Genomic DNA, 19,028 nt, shown 5'->3' on the forward strand with positions numbered 1-19,028 from the left:
ATTCTTCTCACTCATCAGAATATATGTCATTAGCAGCAATTCAGACAATATAGAGGCACATGGAAACCAATGGTAGGAGCCCAAAGTCTAACAAAATCTTCTAGCCTAGGGATCTTTCTGGAATCCAGGGTAGAGATCAAGACTGGGCTCTTTCTTTCCTTTCTTTCTTTCTTTCCTTTCTTTCCTTTCCTTCTTTCTTTCCTTCCATCCTTCCCTCTTTCTTTCTTTCTTTCTTTCTTTCTTTCTTTCTTTCTTTCCCAGAACTCCCAGAAATGAAGTCTCCCCACCAACATCAAGAAGCCACCTGGCCTTCATGTATGTGAAAACTTTCATTTGGGATTTCATTTAAGATTCGACCTTTAAACTAGCAATTGCTATGATCAGACATTTCTGAGAATTTTTGGCCTTTGACACCTTATGAGAAAACTAAATCTGATGTCAACCATCTCTGAGAATGTGCCTCTCTTCTCAGACCTCCCAGGTAGAGAGGCTGGAAATAGACTTCTGTGCAGTCTTCTGAGCCTACTGAGTGATTCCACCTCTGCAAAAGAGCCACCAAGTTCATGTGCTGTGAAACTCCAGATTTGCACTCTCCAGATGGAAAATCCAGGACAAAGTACACGAGAGCCAGACACCATCCGGTAAGAGGTGAGTGAACTAGAGGTAAGGCCATGGACTTCAGACTTGTTTTTGTGAGAACTGAAAAAATCCTTTGTTGTCCCAGGACGTATCACCTGAATGAGCCATTGGACATGCCTGCCCCTGGGGTGAGAGGAGGTCAGGATGAGCATCATCCCGGCAACCAACCCTGAATAGTTTCCAGTATGGTCAGGAGGTTAAGAGTCTGGCTCTGGGCTTTAGCCTGGGCTCTGTTAGCATTTGCCCAGAACATGAGCAAGAAGCAGGACCTTCTCATGTGCCAGCCTCACTTCCTCCTCTGTCAAAGGAATTGCTATGGACATCAGTGACATCAGGTATGAAAATCACCTTGAACTCCACCTACATATAGTAAATGTTCTTTAAATGCCAGCTCCTATCATATTTTCTCTGTTGTTTCTGTTCTAGGGTCTCAGAGTACTTTCCTACCTTGAAAGATCACAAGGTATTAGATATTACAGAACCTTGCCTGCACTGAGGGAGAAGAGGAGCATCCCAAGGGGCCCTCGGGACTCCCCTGTCCCTTGCCTCCTGGGGCCCACCATCTCCACAATGGATGGCACCTCTATACAGTTGCCCAGCTCAGGCATCCTTTCCCAAAGAACACCCCTTCCTCCCACCTTCCCTCCGTCTTCACAGAGCTGGGAAGATTGCCAGGAAGCCCTCTATGGGTCCACAGGGATCTCTTGAGGAAGGCCCCCTCCTCAAGGGGAATGGCTTACCAGACTAATGAGGGCCATTCACAGCTCTTCATTTTACATGCCCTGGCATCACTTGAGTCTTACCTGGAAGAGATCTTAAGAAACATCAGGAAGAATCCTCTCATTGGACAGCTGATAATTTTACACCTGGAAAGTTCAGATGACTTCCCAGAGTCACACAGCTGCTGAGTGACAGAGCTACAAAGCAGGGGCCCAGAGCCAGACTCTAGGGCTCTGTCCTCCACACTTCACAGCCTCCCACCCATCACTAGAAAGTGACATAAGGCCTAGAGAATGAGTCCCCATCGCCTCCTCCCCCTCCAAAGTCAGGATACATTTTCTTCTCAGGTAGGACAAAAGGGTTGTTTCTGGGTCTGCATTCTTCTCCACCACCTATAAGAGTAAAAACAAAAAGAAAATATATCCTAGGTATACTTACCCATTGTCTCGCCCAAGAATGTGGAGTTAACAGGGATGTGCTAAATATATCATGAAAACCAAGGTCTTTTTCTTGATAATTCCACAAGAATGAACATACGAACTCAAGCCGTTCTGTGTACATGCCGATATTTTCCAAATCTAAAAGTCTTAGTGCTTTGCTCTGCACCTACCACGGAGGGCTTAGGTATTGCACCTGCTGTGTTGGGCTGGCCAAGGCAGAGCCCCCTTAAAGTCAAACATCTCATTTCCAGCTGTTAGGTCACACCTGTGAATGCCAGGGACAACTAAGAATGGCAGCATGCAGGTCTCTGGCTATGCCTCCCAGCATGTACATTCTCAGACGGTAGAGAGCCAGTCTGTTGGCCTGTGGTCACAGGGAGTATTGTGTGTGTTGGGCTAGTGCAGTCAATAACATCAACACATGTGAGATGTGGAGGAGATCTCAACCCAAAGGTCCACAAATGATATATTCAACAAGATGAAAATGTGGTCTACAAAGTGAGGTACCAGTTTTCAGTGCAAATAGTCAAAGGAAATCCATGACAACCTGTTTCACTACTCACATTCATCATATGTTGTCAAGGGTAATAGGTTTGGGTGATTGGGATGATTAAAGAGAGAGAATTTGTGACAAGAATTTCTTTCCAGAGAATGGTACTGTGAGACTTACATCTTCTTAAGCTTGAGGAGAGGAGGTATCTCACGCCTCAAACTTTGTGAGGGGGCTTCCATAGCCCTACATGTGAAGCTAACATACAGCCCTTGTAGACAGGGGATATAGCGGTCTGCATATCTAAAAGCTAGAGATAGGCTTACAGAAGAAGAAATGGCAGCACTGGAATTGCTGAACACTCTCCGAGTTTGGGAAAGCAGAGGATGTGGAGGGTTGCCTGAGGACCTAGTGTAGTCCATGCAGAAGAGGGAAAGTTGCTGTGGAGTTGTTTAAATCATCCCCAGAACGCTGACTGCAGAGGGTGATGGGACCTCCAACAGAGTCTGTGTGGAGTAGTCCTCCCTAAACTGGAGACTGAGGAAGAGCTGCAGGCCAGAGGAAAGCACATGTCCGATGTCATGAGACTTACAGTTGAATGCTCCCATGGTGGGAAGCCATCTTAACCAGCACTGATTAGATGAGAACTTTCTTGCTATCCTCACCTCTCTATCCTGAATTGAGACTGTGTATGGAAACTTAGAAATGACCATAGTACTGCTTTATTGATTAGGAGCAACCCAACAAGTCATAAAACTGACAGAATTTGCCCCTTGAAGAAAGTTTAAAGGAAAGTAGAAAAACAAATTAGCTTTCTTTTATTACACCCCACAGATCCGGTTTGTCCAAAGTCCTGGTTACAAAGTGCACACAAGGAGTTATTTCTTTTCTCTCAGAGAAGTCATAAACACACAAATAAAGATTCCTACCTCCTTTCCTGCAGGAAGAAGCCTCTTAGCTTACTACTACCCCCCAAATTGTAGCTTCTGCTTACCGTCCAATTCGGTTTTCATCACATCTGTCCCCTGTTCTGTGCCTTACATGCCTTCCCATATGTTCAAGATAACATCCAAGTTCTTTAGACTGTCTTCCAAGGCCTTTTTCCATTATGTTACTAATCTTCATTTTCAGCCTTTTCCTCTTCTACTTTCCTGACAATCTAGACTTTATACTCCAGTGAACCTCTCCGGCAAAGACTTTTTATATCACTCCAGGCACACCTGGTCCCACCTTCCTTGAATTCCTACAGAGAATGGCTGCACCACTCTCACAGCACAGCTATAGGGTTGCTCCGGCAAACTCCACAGAATCCTCTCTCGACAGGACGCCAGTGGGCATTCCGAAGGACAGACGCTTCATGGGGATATGAGCTTAGGAAATGCTGGGTTCAGCAGATTGCTCTGATAAAATTTAAGCATCAAAACAAATAATAGCTCTAATGGGTTATAACCCATTAAATAAAACTAAAACTAATGAGTCCAAAGTGGTAACTAATAAATAAACAGACTGGAGAGAAAGAAAGTTCTTTCTGACAGAAGAGTTCCAACTAATGAATACAGTTAGCCTAATATTGCAATCAGCACAATAACTGACCAAGTCAAGAAACATCAATGGGAGCTAAAACTAGTGGGTGAAAGCTTGATGATCAAGATAGTTTCACAGACTCAGAGGATCTTCTCATGGATTATTGATTAACTCTAAAGAGTAAAAAAGTAATCTTACATTAGAGAAAACTGGTGGATGCCACCATAACCAAGTGATCAGAGTTTGCATCCCAAATAATGGAGGAGACTGACACCATGTGCCTCCTGATGCAACGCACTGAGAACCACTTATCGCTTCTCTGGAATTCCTGCCCAAAATGCAGACTCTGAATCTAATCAAAAGAAAGCACGACACTGGGGCGCCTCGGTGGCGCAGTCGGTTAAGCGTCCGACTTCAGCCAGGTCACGATCTCGCGGTCCGTGAGTTCGAGCCCCGCGTCAGGCTCTGGGCTGATGGCTCGGAGCCTGGAGCCTGTTTCCGATTCTGTGTCTCCCTCTCTCTCTGCGCCTCCCCCGTTCATGCTCTGTCTCTCTCTGTCCCAAAAATAAATAAAAAATGTTGAAAAAAAAAAAATTAAAAAAAAAAAAAAAAGAAAGCACGACACAAACTCAAAATGAGAGACATTCTAAGAAATAATGGTCTAGTCTCTTCATAAACTTCAGTGTCACAAAAGACAAGGAAAGCTAAGGAGCCATTCTGGCTCAAGGGAAACTAACAGACATGGCAACCAACTGCCAGAGTATGACCCTGGGTCCTGGGCTTGGGACCCTGCCGTGGTATGACCCTGGGACCCTAGGAGAAGTTAAAAATGACATTATTGGGGACGTTGGAATATGCTGCAGAGGGGTGGCAGATTAGATAATAGTGTTAGGTCAATACCACATTCCCTGATTTTTAGAGACACTGGCTCTATAAGAATATTCTTACGCTTGGTTTAAGAGGTAAAATGGCATTATATCAGAAATTTACCCTCAAATGGTTCAAGAAGAAAATTGTATACTCTATGTATTTATTCCTATAATTACATACATAAATAAATATATAAAATTAATTAGGTACTTATATACATCTATATATCTACATGCATATCTATAAATAGATACATAAAAATCTAATACGTGTGTGTACCATATAAACATCTCGACGTGTGTGTGTGCGTGTGTGTATGTGTGTGTACATACAGAGAGAGAGAATGACAAAGTTAATGATAAAGTAAAATGTGGCAAAATGTTAAGTTGGTGAATGTGAGTAGTCTGTAATATCTCTTTGTATTCTTCTTACAACGTTTTAGGCAAATTTAAGATAATTTCAAAGTGCAAAGTTTACAAACTAAACTTCTTCAGTAGAGGATTTCTAAGGGCTTTTAGTACTCATTCACTCATTCTGTCCTCATTAATTGGGCACCTGCTACATGCCAACACTGTGCTAAGTGGTTTAAGAAGGCAGGGTAGGGGGAGGGAAATGGGTGATGGGCATTGAGGAGGGCACTTGTTGGGATGAGCACTGGGTGTTGTATGTGAGTGATGAGTCGTGGGAATCTACCCCCAAAACCAAGAGCACACTGTATATACTGTATGTTAGCTAACTTGACCATAAATTATATTAAAAAATAATAATAAAATAAAATTCTGGGCAGGCATTAAAAAAAAAAAACAAATACACCCTCTTCTAAAAAAGAAAAAGAATATCTGAAAAGAGGATCTCATGGGGAGAGTTTTCTGTGAAACACATTTTGCAATATATTACTTTGCCGAATGAAAATCCTTCTCCTTAACTGGTTCACAAGCTCCTGAATGGCTGATGCCTGGTCTTAGAGATCATATTCCTCTAGTGTGTACATACCCCACAGGCTTAGTCCACAGAGGAGCTTGTAAATGGGGGTGAGTGAGTGAGTGCGTGGAAGCCACTGAGAGGCTCTCTGTAGCTGCCACCTGCTTCTTCTGGGGATCACTCGTGGACACTTTTGGCTGCGACCCATGTGCCAAAGCTGCCAGATTCCTCCAGGTGCCTCAATCTCCACGAAACAGAGTCACTGCCTCTAGAATCCCGCTCACCAAAATGACTGTCACTACGATAACACCAAAATCCTAGGCAGTTCTTTCTTTCCCTCCAACTCTGACTCTACAACAGAGGATATGACACTGGTCATCAAGGCCCATCACTGCCACAGAAAACACTTGAGGTATTTGATCAGTGGCATCTTATACCCTGTCCAGAACCCGAGCTGGTGGAGACAGAGTCCTGGACGGTCTCACACAGGGAGAATAAGAGGCTTACATTTAAGAATGAGTCACTAATTTCTGGGGTGCCTGAGTGGCTCAGTCGGTTAAGCCTCTGAATTTGCCTCAGGTCATGACCTTGCAGTTGGTAGAGTTGAGCCATGCATCGCGCTCTGTGCTCACAGCTCAGAGCCTGGAGTCTGCTTCAGATTCTGTGTGTGTGTGTGTGCCCTCCCCCGCTCATGCTCTGTCTGTCTGTCTGCCTCTCTCTCTCTCTCTCTCTCTCTCTCTATTTCAGGAATAAACATTAAAAATTTAAAAGAAAAAAAGAGTTAGTCACCAATTCCAGCGGCTTCTCTGGTAAGTTCTCTGCATAATATCCAACACCAAAAGAGTTAGATATAGAAAGATCTTGGAAATAGAAACTTATTCACAGCTGCCTTGATCTGCCTGGGAATCCCTGCTTGGTCTTGTTTCCCAAGCAATGCTTTCACCTCATCACTTCTTATACTGCCTCTCCCACTTTCTAGCAGATTCTCAAGAGGCCACAGGTTTATAACTTACAAACCTGAGTATGCATCACAGACACTGACAATAGGAAAAGCTTCCAGGGATAGTAGGGTTTGATGTGATGAGACCATCTAGAAACTTGAAATTGCTCTTCTAAAGTGAAACTAAAATACGTGGGACACAGCTTTACCAAGCCAGTTGGACCCTGAAATGTCCTTTTCAGATCCAGTGGGTCACAGCATACCATCCCTAAAGAAGAGCAGAATCTTGTCCTGTCACACACAAACTGATGGCATAACAAATAATAGAATCTGAGACTAAGACACAGCCTTGGAAGTCACTGAATCCAGGTGCTCACTCGCAAACATTGACCAGAAAAATTCCACAGAAGATGCTTTGTGCGGGTAACCCTTCCAGAAAGCCAACTCTACTGTTTCTTGACACTCTCCAACACAACTGCTGAGTGCAACAAAGTTGTTGGAAATGTCAGATGCCAAAGTCTCACAAGCGTCAACAGGGAAGTTTGCCCTGCCTCATGGCTAGCTGCCAAATGCCAGTCCTGAAAAGAAATCTACAGGGAGAGACACAAGAACCCGGAAGAAAACGGCTGACCTCATCCTCAGTGCCTCCCGGTGGCACCACTCAAACTGAACCCGACGGTCTTCAGAGCATGGATGTTGCCATGGCTCATGCAATTCCCTTGCTAGTCATGCAAACACATCCTGACAATTTAACCACTACCCGCCCTGTGAAGTACATTTTCGCTCTTGAAAATTACCTCAAACGTCACCCAATCTCTCAACTCAAAAATGCCAATAGAGCAAAACAGATAAAACTACCCTTGTTTGGAGGGGGTTGGGCACCTTGGACACATTCATCACTCACACCGTCCACATGGCCATTTACAAGATAAAACTATGGCTGTCCTTTTACTGTCCCTCTCATTCCCTACTGGGTTTCCGGAGCAGGCCAGGGTACCCCAGCAGTGGTGGGGGGAAGGGGATGGGACTAGGCACGTGCTTACACCCCCCCACCCCTCACCTGCAGTGAAATTGGCAAAGATTCATAGCCTTGCTGTGCCTGGAAGACTGGTACCCACATCATAAGGCCCCCTCTGCTCCACAACCCCTACCTTCCCCACGTCCCTATGCACCAATGGAGGTCACCCAAGGGGCTATTTTATCAAAGTAAGAGACTAGAAACATTTATTGCAATACTGGGGAGGGGGGGAGGGGGAGAGAAACATGCCCCTTACGGGGAGGAAAAAAAAAAAAACAAAAAACTGTGGCTTGCCACAAGATGTCAGTAAATGTCCTCACAAGTTAGCTGTCACATTTACGTATGTGAAATATCTGAATCAAAGGCTACGAACTTCTTCTTTCCCGGTATTAGCAAGAAAACAAGTTCCTGCTCCTTCTCTCAGTAAAGACAACAACGAAAGCCTCAGGGTGTGTTGGAATAAACACAAAGACAGAGGCGTGGTGGGTGACCTCCAGTCTCACCCAGGAAGGACCCTGTGCCCTTTTCCAGCTTTGTGCCAGGGTCTCTGCTGCTGCAGAGTCACTGGCAACTCAGACTGCTCTTCTCGCCTGCCTCCCCCCCACTCCTCTGCCCCTGGAGTGTTTTGACTGTGTTCTAGCTCTGAGAAGGTTTTCTCTCCCCAGTGTTACCCCAAATGCAGCAAGGCTTTGGAGGGAGAGAGAGAAAGAGAATAGGAAAGAGAGAACAGGCCTCTTCCACAGGACAAACTTCCGTTCGGGGGAGCGGAGAAGCCAGACCAAAGGCCAGCTGGATCTTACCTTTTTGCCATTCACAAAGAAAACCAACTCATCCACTGTCATTGTTACAGGATGGGGTGTGGGCCCCCTGCCTCCAGGTGCTTTGCTCCCAAGAGGCACCAGCAGGTATGGCCCCTTGACAACTTGGAAACTACACCTCCCAGTAAAATGAAACCTGGCCAGCCAATGGGAAGAAACCAGCCTAGAGCCTCAGGGCACAGGGTGTTCTTGGCAAAAGCTAGGTTTACATAATCAAGAAAAATGCAAACACTCCTACATGGTAAATCGCCCTCCCCACACCTGTGTCAAAGAGCACAGTGGAAGGACCATGAAGAAACCCAGAAACCGGGAAGGGGAGGGCCTTGCCGCCAGGTGACCTGCTGTCATTAGCACTGCCCTCATGGAGCCTGCTTCTTCTCCCCGCTGCTGCAGCCACAGAAGGAAGAAGGGCCATGTGCAGAGCCACGGTAGTAGAAATGACCCACACCCTCCACGTCCACACTTGTCATTTTACCATTCAGGTTTACAGCAACCCAGACTCAGCACTTAGACAAAGGACTCATTCTCCCACAGCCTGGAGGACCACAGGGGTCACAAGCCATGGAGCCCAGTGATCCAGAAGCAAAACCTAGCATTGGACCTCAGCATTGTTGTCTTCAGAACTCAGCTGGTTTCATCCTGTAAATGGGTATATGCATGACCCCAAGAGCTGAGTGCCTGAGAGGCAAATGATATGTTTTAGTAGTACTCGGTAAGTTTGCCAAGAACCCAAATATTTCCAACTATTGCACCTGTATTCTCAACAGCACAACAAAAATCATCCTGATAACAAACGATTTTTGAAGTTTTTCCTTTGTTTATTTCTCTCAGGGAAAGGCCTCTCATTGGCTCCCAGAGTAACTCCTAAGAATATTTCAAAATATCAACAATAAACCAATATCGATATCAATAAATTAAAACAGCCACACCATAGAGGCACAGGCCAACTTAACACAGAGCTGAAAGCCTTCTTCCATCCAGTATCAATTTCTGGTGTGAACACACCTGAACGTCGCCCACCTGGACAGCGCCATAGGCTCTCTGTGGTCAGCACCCACCTGTGCCTCCCAGCTCACACACGTGCACACACACGAGTGTTCCCGCCCGTCTTCTTCAGTCCTCTAACAACGCACATGGCTACTCAGCCAGCCTCTCTGAAGGAGGTCACTTGAAGGAGGTCACTTCCCCTGAGCCCCTCGCAGGCTACCTGGAGAAGAAAGGAGGATCAGGCAGAAGTAGTCGGTGTAGCAACAGCTCACTGAAACCGCAGACTGCCAGGACACTGTCAACACATGCCCTCTTGCTCCACAGACTTTATTTAAGCAGGAGACGAAATCTCACTTGTAGGGTGACCAAGCGTCCCTGTTTGGTCCCCACTACCCTGCTTTAAATACTGATACTGGGACCAACCTCTCAGTCCAGGACAAAGTGGGATGACCCGTCACCATAAAACAATGGTTCTTAACTGGGGGGTTGGGGGGAGGAGATATTCTCATGTCCTTACCATGACTGAGAGGTGCTACTGGCATCTAGTGGATAAGAAATTGGGGACTGGGGATGCTACTAAACACCCTGCAATGCAGAGGACAGCATCCCCCCCCCCCCCGCCACACACACACACACACACACACACAACAGAGAATTATCTGGTCTTTAAATGTCAATAGAGGCAAGATTGAGAAGTGCTCCAAAAGGAAGAAGAAGGAAGGAGGTGGGGAGAGGTAGAAGGACTGAGTCTGGGTGGTATTTCATACTAGGGCAATACTCCCTGACCACACTCACATCTCTGTGGTTGACAGGCTTTTCCTCTATCCACTGATCCAACCAGTTTTGCAAGCCCTTTACTTCCTCCTGGCTAGACTGCAGCCAAAGTCCTAGGAGACTCTCAATGTGAAGGTGGGGGGCAGAGGAAAGAGCTCAGTGTTGAGGGTTGGGTAATCAGGCTTAAATAATGGCTCTAGAACTGCTGTGTGACCTTTGGCAAAAATCACTCTCTTGGTCTCAATCTCATTTATGAAATGGGGGTGACTGCCTACTTTGTAAGAATCCCGTCTAGTAAGAATTAAATGAGACCCAGGTTAGGCAGCCGCCCTTCAGCCTGTTTCTCTATCTAGACGTGAAATTCCTCTGTTACTGTGAGCATTAAAAAAACAAAAGTGAAATAAATTTTTAATAAGGGCCTTTGTTGTCATTCAGGTTTTATTTCTGTACTAACTATAGTAACTGGTTTATCTCCGTAATACTGAGATTTGGCAAAACTTTGACTTTCTATGGTTGCTCATTATCCAACAGAAAACAAGGACCATTTCCTTCTCTGTAAGTTTTCAACATGTCACAAATTAGAAGAAAACAGTCCAAAGTAAGCATTTCCTCCCCCCACCGCCCCAAGCTGAAGATCTCCTGCATATGCTTTCAATGTTGGGATGAATTCTCAAATTTGGGCTGAATGAATGGGATCTCGGGGCTTGAAATAGGGCCACTACGGCTTACGCTATGTGAACTTACCCTGTTTTCCCTAAAGAATGCCTTGGTTTATAATAGATACTGTGTGGGCACGTGAAGTCTCAAAGTCCACAGAAAAGCCAAATGAGTCCCGAGGCCCCCTGAACAGAAGCATCTTCCCTTCTGGAACAACACTTGTGGGAAAGCACTAGAGTGAAGAATGAAAACACTGCCGAGAGAAGTCCTTATTTCTGGAACAGTGAGCTCCCTTGGGTCCAAGCACCCCCTGGAGGAAAAGCAATTCAGGAGAACTTTTGGAATATCCTCTGGAGGTCTGCTCAGGGCCAGACAACAGCTGTCGAGCCTCTATTACTTTGGAGGGGTTCTCGGGCAGGCAGGCCACACACATGTCCTGGCAGGTCCTGATGCCTGCAGAAGTCCTCCTGCCAGTCCTGAACCAGCCTGGGCTGCCTCACTCCATGGGGGGTCCTTTCTTTGCTTCACACCTGAATTTGCATTTTGATCTGTACCTTAGGGCATTTTCTCTTTTTGTTTTGTTTTTTTTCACTTTTGACAAACTTCACTTGAAAAGAAAAAAACAGGGGTACCTGGGTGGCTCAGTGGGTTAAGCGTCCAACTTCATCTCAGGTCATGATCTTGTGGTTGGTGGGTTCGAGCCCCGTGTCAGGCTCTATGCTAACAGCACAGAACCTGGAGCCTACTTCAGATTCTGTGTCTCCTCCTCTCTCTGCCCTTCCCATGCTCATGCTCTGTCTCTCTCTGTCTCTCAATAGCAAATAAATGATAAGAAAAAAAGAATCACTTGTCTTTCAAAATATTCCATTACTCGAGCTGGGTTTTTTTTTTTTTGTTTTTTTGTTTTTGTTTGTTTGTTTGTTTGTTTGTTTTTTGCGGGGGGGAGGTGGGTTTCTTTTATGAAGTTTGTTTTTGTTTTTTGTTTCTTTCCTAAGACTGGTCTCCCTCTTAGATATGCTCATGCTGGATTCAAGATTTTGCTATGTTCCCGGAACATCGCTGTGCAGGACCTGCCTTCCCGTGTGCTCCCAGACATCTAGATTGTTATCCAGCCCTAATCACATTCTTGACACCTGAATAGCGTATTATGATTTCATTTGATCTTTATAGCAGCCCTGCAAGATGGGCAGGGAAGTTATTATTATCTCCTCTTTCCAGACAAAGAAGATGAGGGGCAAAGAGGTTGACTTGCCAATAATGCCACAGCACGCTTGTCTGTTACCCACTCCCCAGCAGAGAGATCATCTCTTGGATGGTTCTCCCCTAACATGGAGCATACACGCAGGACTGTCAGCGTGGCATTCTCAGTGCAGCTGGAATCCAGCCTGCTGGTGGCTGAAGTGTCTTCCACGCCTGGGTGGTGAGCCCCAGGTGGGGGAGAAGAACTGCGTCACTGCTGTGTCGCCGGGGCCTAGTGTACTGCCAGGTGTGCAAGAAGGATCAATAAATGCTTATTGGTTGAGCCCACGATGCAAGGCATAGGGTGTATTTTCAGAAATGTCTAAGCCCCTGACTTTTTTCTTGATTCATTAGAATTTTTTTTAGTATAGTTGGCACAGATTACATTGGTTTCAACCATATACGTAGGTATTAAATGCCTCTGTATATTGTGCTGTGCTCACCATAGGCGTAGCTCCCTTCTGTCACCATATGACACTATTACGATATCATTGACTACATTCCCTATGCTGTACTTTTCATCCGCATCACTTATTCGTTCCATAACTAGAAGCCCGCACTTCCCACACCCCTTCACCCGTTTGCCCATCCCTCTACCGCCCTTCCCCTGGCAACCAGCAGGTCTCTGTATGGATAGATCCGATTCTGATTTGTGTTTGTTTGTTCACTTCTTTTGTTTCTTTAGATTCCCCATATAACTGAAGTCATATGGTATTTGGCTTTCTCAATCTGACTTTTCTCACTTAGCATAATGCCCACTAGGTCCCCCTGACTCTCATTGAATAACAGAACTTTCTTCCATGTTATTAGCAACATTCAGTTCCTTCCTAGCTCCTTTCCAACTAACCTTCTATTGTTGATATTAGGTAACCAGCTAGTATTCGTCAGCAACAAGTCATCCTTTATTACTTTGGAGGAAATCAACCCTTGATATTCTACACACATCTGGGAAGTAGATCCTTCTAGAATCAAGAAGTTGGTATTATCAAAAAAGGAACTGAGTCAAAACTAAAAGCTTCTGAATTTCACCCTAGGTCAGTTACTGCAGGCACACAAAAGCTCAAGGAATAGAAAAAGCCCAGAAGCAATTTAAACCCACTTTATCTGTCTGCATCTGTTATGTTTTTTGATAACGTCTTTTGTACTCAATAAACTCTGTAACCCTGGGGGCATTTGTGGTGAGGACAATATGGGCTTGTCTGGACAGAATGTAAGGTCTCTCTTTCCAATCTGAGAGCTCCAGCACAAAGCAGGAAGGAGAGTCCTTACTTGTAGCTCATGCAAAGGATCAACTCACATTTGCTATGTAGACAATATGGCCCAATGAGTAGCCATGTAGGAAAATTATTTTCACAATTTGTTTGCACCTCCTATTCCTCTCACCTGACTTGTTTTCCTTATTATCATCTGAAATACTATACAATATACCTACTTACATGTTTACTGTCTGCACCCTATTCTCTCTGCACCCAAGAGAATGTAAGTATGGCAGACATGTCTACCTTTTCACCAAATGTTCATGCCCTCCTTCTCTAATGAAGAGTTTCTGCTGGGAGGTCACTCACCATTTCCCATCCCCTTATATGCGTGGCAGCCCTATGACTGGGTTCTCACGAATATAATATGGCTGAATGTGGTGTTCACAGTATCCTGGCTCCCACTCTCTCTCTCCCACTGTCTGATCACTAATGTCAATGCCCAGGGTGACCTTGGAAGTCACACACTTAAAATGGCAGAACTTCCAGTTAGCCCAAGTGCTTTAAAAAATCAATCTAGGAGGAGCCAAGATGGCGAAATAGTATGGAAGTTTTTTGTGTGTCTCGCGTCCATGATATACAGCCAGACCAACACTAAACCATCCTGCACACCTAGAATACTGATCTGAGGATTAACACAACAATCTGCACACCCTGAACCACATACAGGAGGTATACAGCGCAGAGAGGTGAACTGTGGGAGAAAGAAACCTCTGAGGGTAGGAGGTGCTTTTCTGTGCAGGGAGAGGACAGAGACAGGGGAGGGAGAATAGAAGAAAAGCACCTCCCCCCACCCCTGAAAGCAGCTGGAGAGAAAGCGGAAACTTGGGAACAGCCGCAGGGACTGAACTAAAAAGGGAGAAAGGAGAAAGGAGAAAGGAGAGGGATTAAATTCCATTAAGACTGTTAACAAGGGGAGCTCAGAGTGCAACTCTGCAGCTCGATAGCTGGTGGTGCTCTGGTGGGAAGGGCAAATCCCCAGGAGCAGAGTGGGGTGCGGGAGGTTCTTGGGCCACAAGGGGAAGAGCAGTTCCATGGCTGGAAGGACATTTGGTAGCGGCTGTGAGACAACCTGGGCCCAGCAAGACCCCAGAGAACGGCCACATTCGCTGGTGCTGGAACAAGGTCATTAAGGGTGAAACCTGGTGCCAGATGTGCGTTGTGATTTTCCATAATCCCTGAAACGCTGCTGCTACACTATCTCGCGAACCTTTTCTGGGGTGGGTGGCACCTGGCCGCAGTCTCAGGACACCAGCAACAGCAGGGTCCAGCGGGCATTCCTGGGTGCAGCCAGCATTGGGCCATTGCTCATTCAGCCATTGTTCAGTGAGACCCTCCCACAGAGGGTGGAACGGGTCAAAGCCGCAGTCCTTAGGAAGTAAAGGGCCGGGGAAAACAGCCGCCTCTGAGACAAAACTTGGGAGAGAGGTACTGCCTGGGGCCTGGTTACAGACAGTGAAAAAGCGGGGAGTGACGAGAACTGAAGACAGAGGACAGTGCGCGATTGCTGATCCGGGAGAACAGACTAGCTGGAGGGCGCCATTGTCGCAGAGCCTGCGCATGCACATACGCAACTATGAGCCCCTCACCCGGTAGGCTAGCAGCGCCATCTAGTGGAGAGCAGAGCTGTTACACTGAGCCCCGCCCACTGGGCCAACTTGGCTCTTCAAGAACACAAGCCTCACCAATGGCTAATTTATGGAATATAAAGAGCTACGTGGACTCACCTCTAGGGTAAACGAAGCAATTTCAGTCCTACTTCAATCTGTTAGCAGGTTCATCTATTCAGTTGTTTTTTCTTTTTCCAGTCTCTCTTTTAAATTCTTTTCTTTTTCTTGAATGCAGGAAGAGAAAAACTTCATTTTTACTTTCAATCCTTTTTAAAAATATTTTTATTTAATTTTTCTTACTATATTTTTTGCTTTTATGTAATTTTTTAAATTCTATTTTACTAATTTTATTTTGTCTACTCCAGTGTATTCACTTTTTCAAATTTTCAAATGATTTTTTCTTTTCTTTTTCCTTTTTTCTTATCTTTTTTCTCTTTTTTCTTTTCTTTTTTCTTAAAAACAGACAATGAAAAAATTCATATTTCTTTTTAATTTTTATCAAAAATATTTTCCTTTATTTTTTTCTACTATATTCTTTACTTTTGTTTATACTTTTTCAAATTCTATTTTACCCCCATCATCTCATTTTAGTCTACTTCAGTGTATTCATTTTTTCAAATTCTCAAATGATTTCCTTTTTTTCCCCCACCCCCCTGTTTTTTTTCTTTTTTTCCCCTCTAATCTGTCAAACCACTTTCAACACCCAGACCAAAGCACACCTAGGATCTAGCATCATCTATTCCTTTTGTGTGTGTGTGTGTGTGTTTAATTTTTAATATTAATATTTTTTAAATTTTCACAGTTTTAATTTCAATTTTTCTACCTCATTAATGCCTTTTCTCCCTTCAAAATGACAAAACGAAGGAATTCACCCCAAAAGAAAGAGCACAAAGAAAAGACAGCCAGGGATTTAACCAACACAGATACAAGCAAGATGTCTGAACCAGAATTTAGAATCACGATAATAAGAATACTAGTTGGAGTTGAAAATAGATTAAAATCCCTTCTGCAGAGATAAAAGAAGTTAAAAATAGCCAGAATGAAGTTAAAAATGCTACAACTGACTTGCAATCACAGATGGATGCAGCGGGAGCAAGGATGGATGAGACAGAACAGAGAATCAGTGATAGAGAGGACAAACTTATAGAGAATAACGAAGCAGAAAAAGAGAGGGAGATTAAGGCAAAAGGGCATGATTTAAGAATTGGAGAAATCAGTGACTCATTAAAAAGGAACAACATCAGAATCATAGGGGTCCCAGAAGAGGAAGAGAGAGAAATAGGGGTAGAAGTGTTATGTGAGCAAATCATAGCGAAACACTTTCCTAACCTGGGGAAAGACAGAGACATCGAAATGAAGGAAGCACAGAGGACCCCCATTAGATTCAACAAAAACCGACCATCCACAAGGCATATCATAGTCAAATTCACAAAATACTCAGGCAAGGAGAGAATCATGAAAGCATCAAGGGAAAAAAAGTCCCTAACCTACAAGGGAAGACAGATCAGGTTTGCAGCAGTCCTATCCAAAGAAACTTGGCAGGCCAAAAAGGAGTAGCAGGATATATTCAGTGTGCTGCATCAGAAAAATATGCAGCCAAGAATTCTTTATCCAGCAAGGCTGGCATTCAAAATAGAAGGAGAGATAAAAAGTTTCCCAGACAAACAAAACTTAAAGGACTATGGATGTGGAGAAACGGGAAACCTCTTGCACTGTTGGTGGGAATGCAAATTGTTGCAGCCGCTCTGGAAAGCAGTGTGGAGATTCCTCAGAAAATTAAAAATAGACCTACCCTATGACCCAGCAATAGCACTGCTAGGAATTTACCCAAGGGATACAGGAGTACTGAGGCATAGGGGCACTTGTACCTCAATGTTTATAGCAGCACTCTCAACAATAGCCAAATTATGGAAAGAGCCTAAATGTCCATCAACTGATGAATGGATAAAGAAATTGTGGTTTATATACACAATGGGATACTACGTGGCAATGAGAAAGAATGAAATATGGCCTTTTGTAGCAACGTGGATGGAACTGGAGAGTGTGATGCTTAGTAAAATAAGCCATAGAGAGAAAGACAGATACCATATGGTTTCACTCTTATGTGGATCCTGAGAAACTTAACAGAAACCCATGGGGGAGGGGAAGGAAAAAAAAAAAGAGGTTAGAGTGGGAGAGAGCCAAAGCATAAGAGACTGTTAAAAACTGAGAACAAACTGAGGGTTGATGGGGGGTGGGAGGGAGGGGAGGGTGGGTGATAGGTATTGAGGAGGGCACCTTTTGGGATGAGCACTGGGTGTTGTATGGAAACCAATTTGACAATAAATTTCATATATTGAAAAAAAAATAAACATACAAGTGGGCCCAAATGAAAAAAAAAATAAATTAATTAAAGGCTGTAACAAGAGATCAAGAAGGGCATTATATAATAATTACAGGGTCTATCCATCAAGAAGACCTAACAATTATAAATGTCTATGAGCAGAATACGGGAGCCCCCAAATATATAAAACAATTACTCAGAAACATAAGCAACCGTATTGATAAGAATGTGGTAATTGCAGGGGACTTTAACACTCCACTTACAGAAATGGATAGATCATCTAGACACATGTTCAATAAAGAAACAAGGGCCCTGAATGATACATTGGATCAGATGGACTTGACAGATATATTTAGAACTCTGCATCCCAAAGCAACAGAATATACTTTCTTCTCGAGTGCACATGGGACATTCTCCAAGATAGATCACATACTGGGACACAAAACAGCCCTTCATAAGTATACAAGAATTGAGATCATACCATGCATACTTTCAGACCACACTGCTATGAAGCTTGAAATTAACCACAGGAAAAAGTCTGGAAAACCTCCAAAAGCATGGAGGTTAAAGAACACCCTACTCAAGAATGAGTGGGTCAACCAGGCAATTAGAGAAGACATTTAAAAATATATGGAAACAAACGAAAATGAAAATACAACAATCCAAGCGCTTTGGGATGCAGCGAAGGCAGTCCTGAGAGGAAAATACATTGCAATCCAGGCCTATCTCAAGAAACAAGAAAAATCCCAAATACAAAATCTAACAGCACACCTAAAGGAAATGGAAGCAGAACAGCAAAGACGGCCTAAACCCAGCAGAAGAAGAGAAATAATAAAGATCAGAGCATAAATAAACAATATAGAATTTAAAACACTGTAGAGCAGATCAATGAAACCAAGGGTTGGCTTTTTAAAAAAATAAAGAAAATCGATAAACCTCTAGCCATGCTTCTCAAAAAGAAAAGGGAGATGACCCAAATAGATAAAATCATGAATGAAAATGGAATTATTACAACCAATCCCTCCGAGATACAAGCAATTATCAGGAAATACTATGAAAAATTATATGCCAATAAACTGGACAACCTGGAAGATATGGACAAATTCCTAAACACCCACACCCTTCCAAAACTCAATCACGAGGAAATAGAAAGCTTGAACAGACCCATAACCAGCGAAGAAATTGAATCAGTCATCAAAAATCTCCCAAAAAATAAGAGTCCAGGACCAGATGGCTTCCCAGGGGACTTCTACCAGAAGTTTGAAGCAGAGATAATACCTATCCTTCTCAAGCTATTCCAAGAAATAGAAAGGGAAGGAAAACTTCCAGACTCATTCTATGAAGCCAGTATTACTTTGATTCCTAAACCAGACAGAGACCCAGTAAAAAAAGAGAACTACAGGCCAATATCCCTGATGAATATGGACGCAAAAATTCTCAATAAGATACTAGCAAATCGAATCAACAGCATATAAAAAGAATTATTCACCATGATCAAGTGGGATTCATTCCTGGGATGCAGGGCTTGTTCAACATTCGCAAATCAATCAACGTGATACATCACATTAATAAAAAAAAAAAAAGAGAAGAACCATATGATCCTGTCAATCGATGCAGAAAAGGCCTTTGACAAAATCCAGCACCCTTTCTTAATAAAAACCCTTGAGAAAGTCGGGATAGAAGGAACATACTTAAAGATCATAAAAGCCATTTATGAAAAGCCCACAGCTAACATCATCCTCAATGGGGAAAAACTGAGAGCTTTTTCCCTGAGATCAGGAACATGACAGGGATGCCCACTC

General features: G+C 43.9%; 1 protein-coding gene across 2 annotated transcripts in view; it reads right to left on the reverse strand.

Moving 5' to 3' along the window:
• LOC131484586 (xanthine dehydrogenase/oxidase-like) overlaps nt 1-8,494 on the reverse strand; it is a 58,314-nt gene extending 49,820 nt beyond the window's left edge. For both annotated transcript variants that reach the window (XM_058682965.1, XM_058682964.1), the window contains exons 1-2: nt 8,363-8,494; nt 1,694-1,751 (exon numbers count right to left, since the gene is read on the reverse strand). In XM_058682965.1, coding sequence (XP_058538948.1) covers nt 1,694-1,751; nt 8,363-8,404 — 100 coding nt within the window. In that variant the 5' untranslated portion in view covers nt 8,405-8,494. The remainder of the gene's footprint in view (nt 1-1,693; nt 1,752-8,362) is intronic.
• Between the last annotated feature and the right edge of the window lie 10,534 nt (nt 8,495-19,028).

The sequence above is a fragment of the Neofelis nebulosa genome, chromosome 9 (genome assembly GCF_028018385.1).
Source record: "Neofelis nebulosa isolate mNeoNeb1 chromosome 9, mNeoNeb1.pri, whole genome shotgun sequence".
Lineage (NCBI taxonomy): Eukaryota > Metazoa > Chordata > Mammalia > Carnivora > Felidae > Neofelis > Neofelis nebulosa.